Source organism: Rutilus rutilus (genome assembly GCF_951802725.1).
Source record: "Rutilus rutilus genome assembly, chromosome: 23".
NCBI classification, from domain to species: domain Eukaryota; kingdom Metazoa; phylum Chordata; class Actinopteri; order Cypriniformes; family Leuciscidae; genus Rutilus; species Rutilus rutilus.
The window spans coordinates 5,252,411-5,265,985 of NC_140233.1; the positions used below are offsets into that span (position 1 = coordinate 5,252,411).

Sequence of the window (13,575 nt, forward strand, 5' to 3'; positions counted from 1 at the left end):
AAGAAATGTGCCCAAAAGAAGTATATATATTAGCATGTAAGAAACTGTGCTTTATTCATAATAATTTATGTATAAAAATCATGCTGGTCGAATATAAATTTATGGACTTCCACAGGCATTGAATATATATATATATCTATATAATTATGATTTTATGAGAAAATGGAACATTTCAGAAATTCAGATAATAATAGTTATGTCATATAACGTCAAAGCTTATTTAAATGCATCACACACATGTATGCATGATGTCACAGCAAAATGCCAGTCTCAATACGTGTACAAATTCAAGGCTAGGCTACAACAAAGCAAGGATTTTTGTGCGTCAGCTGATGTGACGTCACACGTGGGAGAGCCGGCGGCAGATTTGCCACGGCAAAAGCTTTTCTCAAGGGCGAGAACACTGGGAGAAATGTTAAAAATGCTTTGCAGGCTTGAACACGTTTCATTCGTGTGTGTTTTCCGTCCAGTGTTTCTGGTCGAGCGCAGCGAAGCGAGACTGTGGTTATGAAACTGGAATATTGAACATGTAAACACCATGTGACCAAATCTGCACATTTTCCAAACCAGTTTTCCCTCGACTCCATTTCATCTTCCTCTCGGACAGCATTCTGCCTTCACCGTCTCGGCTTTCCGAAGGAAAACTCTGCAGGATTGATATTCTGAGTATAAGTATATGCGTTTAAACATACAAAACAACTGCTTGAACTGGAGATTGTGACTCACCTTTTGTAGCAGGCGAGGAAGAGCAGAATCAAAGCCACGCCCCCTAGGACTGACATCACTGACGAGACAATGGAGGAGGCAGAAAGGGGCGGGGCTCCAGGTTCTACATATGCAACAAAGAACAGCTCATTTATGTGATTATGATTAATATATGCCGTAGATGTCGGAGACTGATGGGGATGAGCTGCTCACCTGTACAGGTGTGGCCTCCAGGTGTGTTGAAGCACTGCAGGTGTGGAGGGCAGACGGGCGGATGAGCAGAACATTCATCGATATCTGAAATAACCAATAAAAACACTGTTTTAATAAACTGGGTGTAAAATTAATCGGTTAAAATTGTATTATAATATTTAATTTAATATTAATTTTTTAATATTTTGCCATTAATATTTACCACATAATCTAAAGTTTTTTTGTTTGTTTTTTTTGATTTAAAAACTTAGTCAATTATTAGGAAATAAAAAAGCAAACTTTTTATAGGAGAACGATAATAGGAAATTGATTAGGAAATTAATTAAAAATAAGTAAATTGAAAGAAAATGTACATACTTTCTTATGTCATGCAAGATATTATTGTAACATGACATATATTGTAAGATAATGTCAGGAAATTCAATTATGGTTTGAAATAAGACCAGAAGTAAGTAAATAAATAATTACTATGTCTTCATTTATCTTCTTATGTCATGTTAGTTATTATTGCAATTTCTTTGTACACTTTATATTTTCATGAGTGTAAACATGACAGGATTTTATTTTCCAATACAGAAAAAAAGAATAAACTCTGTAGGTTTTTACATCTATATTAATTTGTGTAATATTTTATCATTAATATTTACCATATAATCGGATCTAATGTTATTTTACATGTAAAACATTGAATTCAATTTAATGACTGTCTATGAATGTTCAAACGTCCAAAAGTTTAATATTTACAATTAAATAATACTAAATGGATTTATTTACTTAATATTAATTGTTTAATATTTATCATTAATATTTATTTAATTTAAAATGTAGTCTACTGTTATTTTACATTTAATATTTAATTTAGTTTAGTCTAGTTTAAAGAATGTCCTAACATCCAAAAGAAATGAGTAGATCATTTATCAATATTTGAAATAACCAATAAAAACATTGTTCTAAATTTTTAAAGTCAATTTCTAAATTTAAATTAAACATTTAATTTAATATTTAACATAAACTGTTTAAAATTTGTATTAATATTTAATTCAATATTTAATCGAATGTTATTTGACATTTAATATTACATATTTCATTTCATTTAATCTAAAAACCCATGAGCAGAGACCGTGGCAGGTGGGTGGTTGTGGGCTCCAGCTGTGAGTGCTGGGGTCACAGGTGACGTGTGCGGCTCCCTGGAGCAAGTATCCAGTAGGACACTGATACATCACGGTGGAGTCACACAGCACAGAGAAACCCAGATGCAGCCGCGGCACCGCACCACAGACCGGGTCTAAGAATGAGACCAAAACATAGGGCGAATATGAATAAAACACATCAAATAAAAGGATTATTTGATTCCTTTCGGCCGCTATTACCAGCGTCTGGTTCTCTCCACGCTGAGAGGTTCATGTGGGCGATGCGTGTGCAGGGCAGCAGGTCGTCAGGGCGGAGTGTGTGTGCGAAGGGGTCAAAGGGCACCAGACGGATGTGTGTGTTGTCACAGATGATGCGGGACAGAGATGTAGTGTGGAGAGCGTCTCTCTGAGCGGAGCTGAACACACCTTCACCCTGCCACCAGAACCTTAACCAGAATTACCATTTAATTATGTACTTCATATCATACATATCAATTATTACATTGTTTAAATTAATACATTTTTAGTTAACTGTGATTTTTGTATATGTACATTTCTGAAATACAAAACTTAAGACAGTTACAGATCACTCTAAATTGTACTCATGCACTTTCTGTAAAGCTGCTTTGAAATGATGTGTATTGTGAAAAGCGCTATACAAATAAATGTGAATTGAACTGAATTGAATATCATGCCAGATTGAAATCGCTCAACGTTTAAATAAACGAGAAGTGGAACATCACACTACCGGTCGCCGTCTCGGAGCGCTTTGAACTGTTTTGCGATCAGGCATGCCAGCAGTGACCCCACGCGACCCCCGGGCAGAGCGGGCTCTGAGATCGCCCCGACCCACACGTCTATGTTCTCCGCCGATCCATAGAGATGCAGCAGCTTCCTGGCCAGAACTACATTACCCAGAATCCCTGTTAAATCAGACTCGTTCGCAGGGGCAGAGAGGCCGCAGAGTTTTCTCCATGCACTGTAACCTGCGGAGAGAATGAAATCACTGCAAGTCAAGCACAGCATCCTCACTCAGATTAAGGTAAATTAGAGAAATTAGTCAGTTATAAGGAAATAAAATTAGCAAACTGTTATTAAATAGTTCTAATTATAGGGGAGAGATTATAGGAAATTCAATAATGATTGAAAAAAAAAAGTAAATTAAAAGAAAAAGTACGGTAACACTTTATTTCAGGGGTTCCCAAACTTTTTCATTCGAGGACCCACCTAGACAAGTATAATCAATCTCAAGACCCACTTGCACTGGTGCTACCAACTTTCTCAGTTAGTCGCACCAGCATGATTTGGTCGCACATTTTTTTTTTTTTTTTTTGCTACATGCCATGGGATTAATCAATGCATGCTGATGATCTTAATCTGTATACCCTAGTTTTGCACTGATGTAAAAAGACTGACAGTGACAAGACCTCATGTTAGCAAAATATTTTAAACTTTTAATTCTTAAAAAAACAACAACAACAAAAAAACATGAATGTTCTTTAATGTTTGATTATAATTTTACCGTCTTCACATAGGGATGGGAAATGATCAGATTTTATCAATAAAAATAATGCCACTGACAATTCTGATTGTCGATCCGATTCTTTAACGATTCTCTTATCGATTCTTGATAGCACTGTGTGGAAAAATTTCATATGCTTTTCAAAAAAAACAAGGGGTTTTATTTATTTTAAAGCTTAAGCTTGAGTAAGCAAACTGTACTTTTTATGTAATGTAATAAATAGAACCTTATTGTAAAGTGTTACTGATTATACACCGATTCATACGTCTCCTGAGTTCACTGTTGGAAAGATCAGTTGTTTTAACCATTCATTAAAATGAATCGGTTCAAAGGAGTCATTAGTTCGCGAATTGGACGTGTGCATGTGCGCGTTGTGTGATTATCCCAGCAGTTAGGACATGGACATCCAAGATTTCTGTCAACACAGAAAACATTTCATCACTGGATTTTTTTTTTCGTTTAATTAAAGTGTTGTTTTATGTCAGCTGAATGTCTGGGACGCTTTTCAGAGAAGATAAGGCAACTTATTTAGCACAATTCACACCCAGCAGTAATTCAGGAAAAAAAAAATCTCCGAATGCTCCACATGAAACTTTGGTCTTCCGACCTTTTACCACCATGTTGATTTATTTTGATTAATATGTGCGAGGGAGAGAGAGAGAGCAAGACAGCGCTTAGTTTGAAGACGGTGAAGTCTTGTTATGTTTACACTTTCGCCTGGCTCCGAAGAGAGAGAGAGAGAGCGCGCGCGCGACCGAGTCTCTCTCTCTCTGCTCGACGTTCTTTCAGTTAAACATGCGCTGTGACAAGCGCAGCAGTTCATCTAATTACTCACCGATCAAATAAGATTTTGGCGGGACAAAAATTCACTTTGGCGGGCGCTAAAACTCACTTAAGAGTCGTTTGGTCATTAATCGGACTGGTTTTGTTTCACTCATCGTAACGTAAATTTAGCTGCAGCTAAGTGCCTTTGTGCGACCCACCTTTTCTCACTGTGCGACCCACAAGTGGGTCGCGACCCACAGTTTGAAAACCACTGCTTTATTTTACGGTGTCCTTGTTACATATGTTACATGTACTTACCGTAGTAATAACAGTAAATTATGCATAATTACATGCTACCCTCAACAAAACCCTAATCCTACCCTAACCCTATAGTAAGTACATATATACATTCTTTATATAATATGGCTTATGACTTGTTTTCCTTTTCTAATACAATGTTTTGCAATTCAGACATGAAACAAATGCTGGCACTTCTAGCTGAGAAAGGGTTTTTTTTGTTTTTTTTTACCCAATAATAAGAAAAAAAAAAAGTTTTAGCATTGTTGCTCAAAAACGTTGCACTAACAAAAGGCAACATGCAATTTATATATCAAAAATAATTCTGCAATATGCTTAGTAGAGTGTTGCATCAATTTCTTACATGGCATCCGAATCAATAGCTAGCATTAGTTGAGTCTCTGTGCTTTAGCATCTTAAATCCCTCACTTGTGAGGTTCTAGTTCTGTTTGGACGCTCCCTAACATGCTTTTTTACATGAATACATGAATTAACACAAAGTGGTCAAGCGTATTACTAGACGCGGTAGGCGCGAATTTGACGTGCTATTCGCGTCTGGTGTGAACGCACAGTTAGAAGGCAGCTGTCTATGTAGGTGGAAGACAGTAGCTCACTGTGGTGATCTAACGACAGGCACCTTGTAAGCCGTGATCTCGTCCCCTCTGCAGGTTTAACGCCGCTAGGTCGAGCGGGAGCCCTCCCTGAGCCTGGAAAAGCCTCTCGGTCAGTTCCTCCACCATCATCTGATCTGCTGTCTGCAGTTTAGCTGGGGACAAGAGCAAACCACGCAGCACAGGATCTATGCCTCCTACACACACACAAATGTTCATTATGCATCATAATCTGATGTGCATGTTGAGTAAATTAGCATGCAATCATGGATATTACGGCTAAACACTAAAGGCACTAATCAATTTTCGAGACTTTGATCTATTTTGCTTCTATCACATTTTGAGTGTCTCTGTTTGTCTGGAGACTAACAACCAACTCTAGGTTGTATTTACACTTGAGGATTGTTTCCTTGTCATTCGTTTGTCATCTTCGCTTTGTTTTTTTGTGAAGCATTATTTAGCTTTGCTTCAGTGATGATAAGAAGAATCGGGCATTTATATTTAGAATCGGGCATTTATATAGCGCTTTCATATGTACTACTGTACACCCAAAGCGCTTTACAATCATGTCAGGGGATCTCTCCTCAACCACCACCAGTGTGCAGCATCCACTTGGATGATAAAAACACATCATCTCTTGCACTGCGTGTTTGTGCATTTTGGGGGCGGAGCAATGACGGGAGGGGCGTGTTTGTTTGTTTGGGTTGATTTCAAATATTAGAAGTGTTTCTCAGAAATCACTTACTGTACCTTTAAGTGTTTATTTGTGACCCTGGATCACAAAACCAGTCACATGTCGAACGGGTATATTTGTGGCAATAGCCAACACTACATTGTATGGGACAAAATTATCGATTTGATCTTTTATGCCAAAAATCATTAGGATTTTAAGTAAAGATCATGATCCATGAAGATATTTTGTACATTTCCTACCGTAAATATATAAAAAATTTATTTTTGTGAGTGAATACTGCACAATCGTGACCATAAATGGAGAACTTTAAAGGAGATTTTCTCAATGTTTCGATTTTTTTTGCACCCTCAGATTCCAGATTTTCAAATAGTTGTATCTCGACCAAATATTGTCCTATCCTAACAAACCATACATCAATGGAAAGCTTATTTATTCAGCTTATTATGGTCCAATTTTTTTTTTTTTTTTATATTTACAAAAAAATTGACCCATGTGACTGGTTTTGTGGTCCACATTTTATTACACTTATTAATTTCTTGTGTCTTTAGATTTAATTTATAATACATATCTGTAAAGGCTGTGAGTTTTTTCCCCTGCACTGAGTCAGAAATCTCCACTTCAGCAGCTTTACATACACCAAACTTTATTGCTATCTATATCTTGAAGGAGTTTTCATGTACATTATCATTTATACTTTATGTATATAACAATTTATTCTTAAAAACATGGTGACATTTCTTCTTCTTCTGGATGTTAACAGTTGTTTTATTGGATTTATGAAGTGATAAAAAGAGATATATCCAAAACTCCTTCTAAAAAAGGTTTGACTCTAATGTCAACAAAATGAAACGAGCATTTTGAACCTGGCTTTACACAATGTTTGGATTTCTGTTTTGGAAATTCATGCAAAGTAGTGCATATTTAATGAATGCATCAGTAGGATATTAAAACTTAACATTTAAGAGAACTTGTAATACAAAACCGTCTTACTGTACTGTGATTACATTGGGAAATATGGTGATATCTGTTAGTTAAGTGTGTTTGTGAAACGAACCCTCTTGCACCATCCTCCAGGATGCAAACAAAGAGTGGTGTAACGGCAAAGCCGGGTGTTCGGGGCTCAACCGGTAATCCGGTCCGAGGCGGTTCACAACCGGGTGCACGGTCACGTGTGCAAACCGAAAGGCAGCGGTGGAGAAAATGTTGGAGATGCTGGGGTCAGCATCAGGGTCGTAACCTTTGTACGAGGGCATGAGGACCAGGTTGGCACTGCGGCCCAGGACACGTGGCAAGTAGTGATCCCATGTCAAGATCTTCCAAAACAAGATTCAGCAAGTCAGATGCATGAATAAATTAAGTCACTTTTTTTTTTTACACTCATTTTAAATGTGGACATCTTCTCACCTGGTGGACGGCGCCCAGTATTTTCCTGGCCTCCTGGTACAGCGTGTCCGGGCTCCAGTGAGGATTGAGCTTGTGAAGCTCCTCAGCCAATCGGTTGTGTTCTCTCAGAAAGAGCGTGTGCAGAGCGATCATACCCAGGTGCTCATTGGCCCGAGAGTCACCTGAGACACGCCCACAAAAACAGCACAACAACTTTCCAGTTTAAATCAGAAAGCATTAGTGTGAAGACCAAGCTGGGACATTTTTGAATAAATAAATGACACAAATATTGACTAATATACTGTTTCTTTATAAGATGTTTTAGCTGTAATACCCTTAAAGTCAACATTAAATAAAAACTGAGCTATTAACTTTATTAATGCACATTCCTAGCCTACACACTACATTTTGTACTGCATCTCCAGCATCCCACATTGGATAAGTGGAAAATAAAATGAATAAATAAATAAATAAATAAATAAATAAATAAATAAATAAATAAATAAATAAATTAATTAATTAAATAAATATATATTTTAATTTAATTTTAAAAAAATAATAATAAAATAAAATAAAATAAAATAATTGTTGCTCTAATATTGTTTTATTTAATATTAATGCCATCAACCTGCTTGGAAACAGAACGATCTATTCCCTATGGATATGTTGAGCCCCTCCACTGTCTCTGGTAGGGGGATGGTGTTGATCCGCTCTCGCGGGCCGCAGGGATCCAGGTGAGGTTGTGTGCGGGGCAGGTAGGGCATGAAGCCGAGCCCTTGGTCTGAGTGGAACTGATTGATGGCGAGCAGGCCGAGAGGGGACGAGAGGTTCCTCAGGATGCCGGCAAGCGCATCCGAGCTCCCGTAAACCATGCTGGCGTCCACGAATGCGGTGATGGCGTTGAGCTGCTCCCGGTGACCGAGAGGAACGGAGCCGCCCGTACAGCTGGGAGCCGAGCGGAAGAACGGCATGCAGGTCTGAGTACCCGTGCGAGGGTCCGAGAGGGGGATCTGAACGTGAAGAAAAAGAGACTGATGGCGCCGGCGCCTATATGTCATACAGTAAATGCTCTGCACACAAACACAGTTATGTGCCTTGTAATAGCGCACATTTATCTAGGTTAACATTAGTGCGAACAGACTTGTAAAGTTGCTGCTACTTCCATGTTTCAAGTGATAAGCCATATTTGAGGTCGATGAATGATGGGCGAATGTTTGAATTTCACCATTTTTTTTTTTCTGCGACTAACCGACTAATACAATTTTGGTCGACCAAGCCTCTTCTAGTTGACTAACTGTTAGTCGATTATTAGGGGGTAGTCCTACCATCTAGCATCTGTTTCAGGGTGTACGTACACACCTGTATTGGGAAACACGGCGTGTCCCGGCTGCAGGTGCGTGTGCAGTCGGCTCCGGTCTTAAAGGCCGCAGTGCTGGGACTCTGAGGGGTCAAAGTCAGGTCATGGTCGATCCACTGACCCCACTCCACCAGCAGATGAGACAGAGACGTGTCCAGGGAGATGTTCTCATTATGAGTGTACAAAACCTCCTGCGACACACTGCGGACCTGCAAAGAGAGAGTAACTGGAAGACTCAACTTCCATTCAGTACAATTATCGGCTGGTTTGGTCTTATTTTCATCTTTAGTTTAGCTAGCTACACTCTTAAAAATAAAGGTTCTATTTTTACATCTATAGTTCCATTTAGAACCTTTAACATAACATTCCAAAAATATTTTTAGAATGTTCACTGAAAGGTTCTTTGTGGAAACCAAAAATGGTCCTTCTATGGCATCACTGTGAAAATATCACTGTGAAAAAGTTAACTAAAACTATAGCTATTGAAAATATCAAATAGCATAAATGAAAAAATATTTTAAAAAATAGCATAATTAGATGAAAAACTTATTCTTTTTCATTAAATTGTTGATTGCATAGCAAGTTGCATATTAAAGTTCAATATAAGTAAATTCTATGACTTAAATAAATAATTGTAATTATTTAAAGTCCCCCTAATTGTATCCCTTAAAACTTATCTTTGATCACCAAAATTACATATTTAAACGTTTTTTTCCTTGAATAAAATACTCAGCAATGTTTCAGCAGTTCCTCATTGCATGCAAACACTTTAACAAAATATAAACCCACCAAATGGCTAATAAAAATGGCGAAAGTAAAAAATGCAAGCAACTACAATTAAAGACTAATAATTCCTTGAGATCTTTCCCATGAGTTTTCAGGCAGTCTTACAGGTGGTAGGGTGTAGTTATGGTAAGTGTGCTGTGGGTTCCAGCCCCTCGGGGCCCCTCGAGGGTCCTCGTACTCGGGCGAGAGCCAGCGGGCGTAAGGGGTGTTCGCTGCACCCCAGAGAGGGTTTTCTCTGCAAAGTCAAAAGATGTTTTCTGAGCTTAATAAAAACTCAATGACAAACGGGTAACACTTTAGAATACGGTTCCTTCATCAATGAAAAACTACACAGGAACAAATGAGTAACGCACTAATAACATTCTAGTAACTACTATTAACTATTTAATTTAATTTTAATTTCTAATTTTATATAAATGTCGTAACTTTGATGTATAACTGTATATGCAAACTCAACACTCGTGTAAAAGAGATCATAATCTCAGTGAGTCTTCTCTCCTGGTTAAATAAAAATAAAGCTTCTAAACTAACAAGAAACTCTGATTAACACATTAGTAAGTAATAGAGCTAGTAATGTCGTAGTTCACTATTAGCTAATCAGTAACTACTATTTTTTTTATACCTCACTGAGAACTACTATATACAGGTTCATAATTAACATGAATATTGCATAACTTATAATAAAAGGTAACGGTAACCCACTAGTAATGACTACATAATAGTAGTTACTACTAATTATTTGGATCAGTATCTAAAGTGAAAAGCATGACCTAATATTGAATGAAGTCATTGTAAGCTTTTGAGATTTTTGTAAGATTTTGAATAGTAATTCCTTGCGATGGATTTGGTAAAACTTTAGTCATTACTAGTGTGTTCCCATGATCTTCACTTTAGAAAACGTATCCAAATCATTAGTAGTTCCTTTAGAAAGATGTAGTAACACTTGAGTCATTACTAATGGGTTACCATTACCTTATATTACACATTATGCATTATAATATGAATTATGAACCTGTATATAGTAGTTCTTCTTAATAGTCTTCAGTGAAGTATGAAAAATAGTAGTTACTGATTAGCTAATAGTGAACTAGCACATTCAACTGAGCGCTATTACTTACTAATTTGTTAATCAGAATTTCTTATTAGTTAATAGTAGTTACTAAAATGTTAATAGTGCGTTACTCATTTGTGACCCTGGACCACAAAACCAGTCACATGGGTCATTTTTTTGAAATTGAGATTTATACATCGTCTGAAAGCTGAGTAAATCTTTCATTTTGACTCATACAATGTATTGTTGGCTATTGCTACAAATATACCCGTGCGACTTGTGACTGGTTTTGTGATCCAGGGTCACATTTGTTCCTGTTATCGACAAATGATATATTTTGGCATCCCGTACAGTCCGTGTGAGCACCTGTTGTTGCAGTGTCCTGTGATGGTACGGTAGCGTCTGGACAGACAGTCAGATTTACACACGGGTCTCTGCGTCTCTGCCGAACAGCCTGTAACCTGCAGTATGGTCTCCATGTCTTCTGCACTTAAAAGCTCTAAGATGCACACAAACAAATGTTGAGATGATTGTAACTTGTAAGAGCTTTCAAGATCATTCGTTAACTCGATTTTAGGCATTACAGGGATTACTCAAAACAGAGAAATAGAAAAGAACAAAGGGAGGAAGGACATCGCAAGTCAAAAATACAAGTGAAACATGAAACCTCCATCTGAATCCCTTATTTGTTTACTTTTAATGTCTATTAATGTACCGGTGAGGTCGGGTTTGTCCATGGAGTGTGTGTACACCATCTCTCTTATCAGCTCTACCGTGTTGTCGAGAAACTCTGCGGATCTGATGTGGGTTCTGGTTTTCGGGCCAGTTTGTTTGAACAAGGCCAACAGGTCATTGGGTCGGACAGAACCATCCGATACAGACGACTTCACTCTGACAGAAATGAGAGAAAATAAAAATACTTTATGGCATCATTTTGTAGCTCTAAACTCTGACTGTATGATACAAAGCGACTCATTTGTGTCTAGTTACATGTTTCTATTTCTGATTGGTTGATACTTCAATCAAATGAGCTATGACAGAGTATTCTTTAAGTCTGTATGCAAATGTCACCTCTCATTGGTGTGCTCGTACGCAGCATCGGTCAGCTCTCTGGCTCGGCGTAAAGCTTCCTGAATGAAACTAGATCCCAAATACACTGGAAAAACACCACATGACACTTCACTACAAAACCTGCCATTCAGCTTTTGCTATTTGAGTTGACAAAAACTGCAGTAATGGAATTAAAATGTCTTATTATGTACTTGTCAGTCTTGTATATGCAGTTGGTGAGCACAAAGAAAGCATTAAGCTACAAATTATTATTATTTTTCCAGAAAAAGACTAACGTACCTGTTGCATTCTGGGAAGGAAAAAGAGATGTGGATGACAGCGGCAGAAGCAATATCATAAATACAGATATAATCATGCATGAGAAAGATTCCTGCAATAAGAAAAATATACATATACAAATTTACAAAATAATGTATATATGTATGTTAATGCATACACACACACACAATGTATTATTATACATGAGTAAACAATCAGAAAACTACACAAAAATATTTTTGTATAGTTTTTTTCATGTGTAATAATTATTGTATATATTATTATTTTGCACAACTGTTGCATACTTTTGTAATAATTAGTTTTTATGCAATTATTATTTTCTATATAATTATTGCACATACATGCAACTATTATTCAAAAAATAATTTAAATATTAAAATAATAATTAATCAAATAACTAAACAAAACAATTATTAAACAATTGTAAAAAAAATATTGTAAAAAATCATTACATGAATGTAATTTTTTTTTCATGTGTAATAACTACAGTATAGTTGCTACTATTATACAAAATAATAGAAATATGAAAATAATGTATAAACAAAATCCTAAACATTGTATATATATATAAAAAAATGTATACACAAACTATAAAAATACACAAATATACAACTATTGTACAAAATAATATTAATATAAACATTTAAATAATATATTAGTGTATTTCTTAGTTGTACTTACCAAGCATGTCGTATCCATCTGTACGGTCTCGTATTCTCACTTTTTGTCTTGTAAAATATATAACATTTTGTTCTTGCTTCAAAATAAAACTTGGGCTTGTGTACAGAAGAGTAGTGGTAATGTACAAAAATACAATAAATAAATAGCAATGAATGCAGAAAAATAATGTTATAAATATGCACAATAATTAGCCAGAGTATTTATACATCACAATCTGAACAGTTTGATGATGTGCGACTGTACAAATCAGTGTAATTACGTGTTTCAGAGGGTCTGTGTCGGCCGTGTGTGAGGGGACTGGCTTTTATACGCTGGCTTCGGTCTACAGGTATGTGCAGAATTCGGTTATCTGTGTGACTGGTGACAACAATTCAACATCAAACGATCCCTAACACACAGAGCGAATGTCCTGCGCTGATCCAAACCCATCATCCTCTATCTAATGGGGTAATCGACCCAATCACTCCTCATGCAAGTCATATAGAGCCACAGCAGTTTCACCTTCTGAACCAAACGTGTTCAACGTCGCTATGGTGTTCTAGGGTGTAATATTATCGGGTATCAGCCTGTGGGATTTTACCAGTTTTCTGTCCAGCAGGTGAAAATGATGCATCTGATCACTTGTTAAAGAAACAGCACACATGATTTGAGGAATCATTCATGTCTGGAGCTCAAACGGTGCAGGATGTGTGATACTTCTGGTAATGAGTTTGTTGTATATTTCCAGTAATGCCCCTTCTCTCTGCCCACCTGCGGATGACACTTCTGCTGGCACGGGTACGATCAGATTGAAGACACACCTGGAAAAGAGGTCAGTGGAGCAACAGAGAAAAACAGTCTGATAAGAGAAATTGGAAAGTGAGGAGAACAGAGTCGGGGATTTCCGTTTGATGACTTTAAAAAAAGGCCGTTGTTCTCGCCGAACACGAGTTTGACGCACAGAAGCGAATAACTTTACACGTCTGATTGGACCACGTGCGCCACATACAGAGCAAACAGTGTTTTTGTAACACAGCATGACCATTTACCA

At 37.1% G+C, this 13,575-nt stretch overlaps 1 protein-coding gene across 1 annotated transcript; it reads right to left on the reverse strand.

Annotated features, from left to right (window-relative positions):
* Positions 1–40: 40 nt before the first annotated feature.
* epx (eosinophil peroxidase) lies at positions 41–11,922 on the reverse strand (the record flags this gene model as incomplete). The annotated part of the gene is made up of 16 exons (XM_084396790.1): positions 41–646; positions 727–829; positions 919–1,002; positions 2,039–2,203; positions 2,289–2,494; positions 2,797–3,034; positions 5,270–5,440; positions 6,992–7,250; positions 7,342–7,502; positions 7,949–8,330; positions 8,680–8,886; positions 9,569–9,698; positions 10,881–11,013; positions 11,230–11,405; positions 11,586–11,670; positions 11,865–11,922. 16 exons carry the CDS (start codon positions 11,920–11,922, stop codon positions 589–591), a joined length of 2,616 nt encoding a protein of 871 aa, XP_084252916.1. The 3' UTR covers positions 41–588.
* Positions 11,923–13,575: the final 1,653 nt, after the last annotated feature.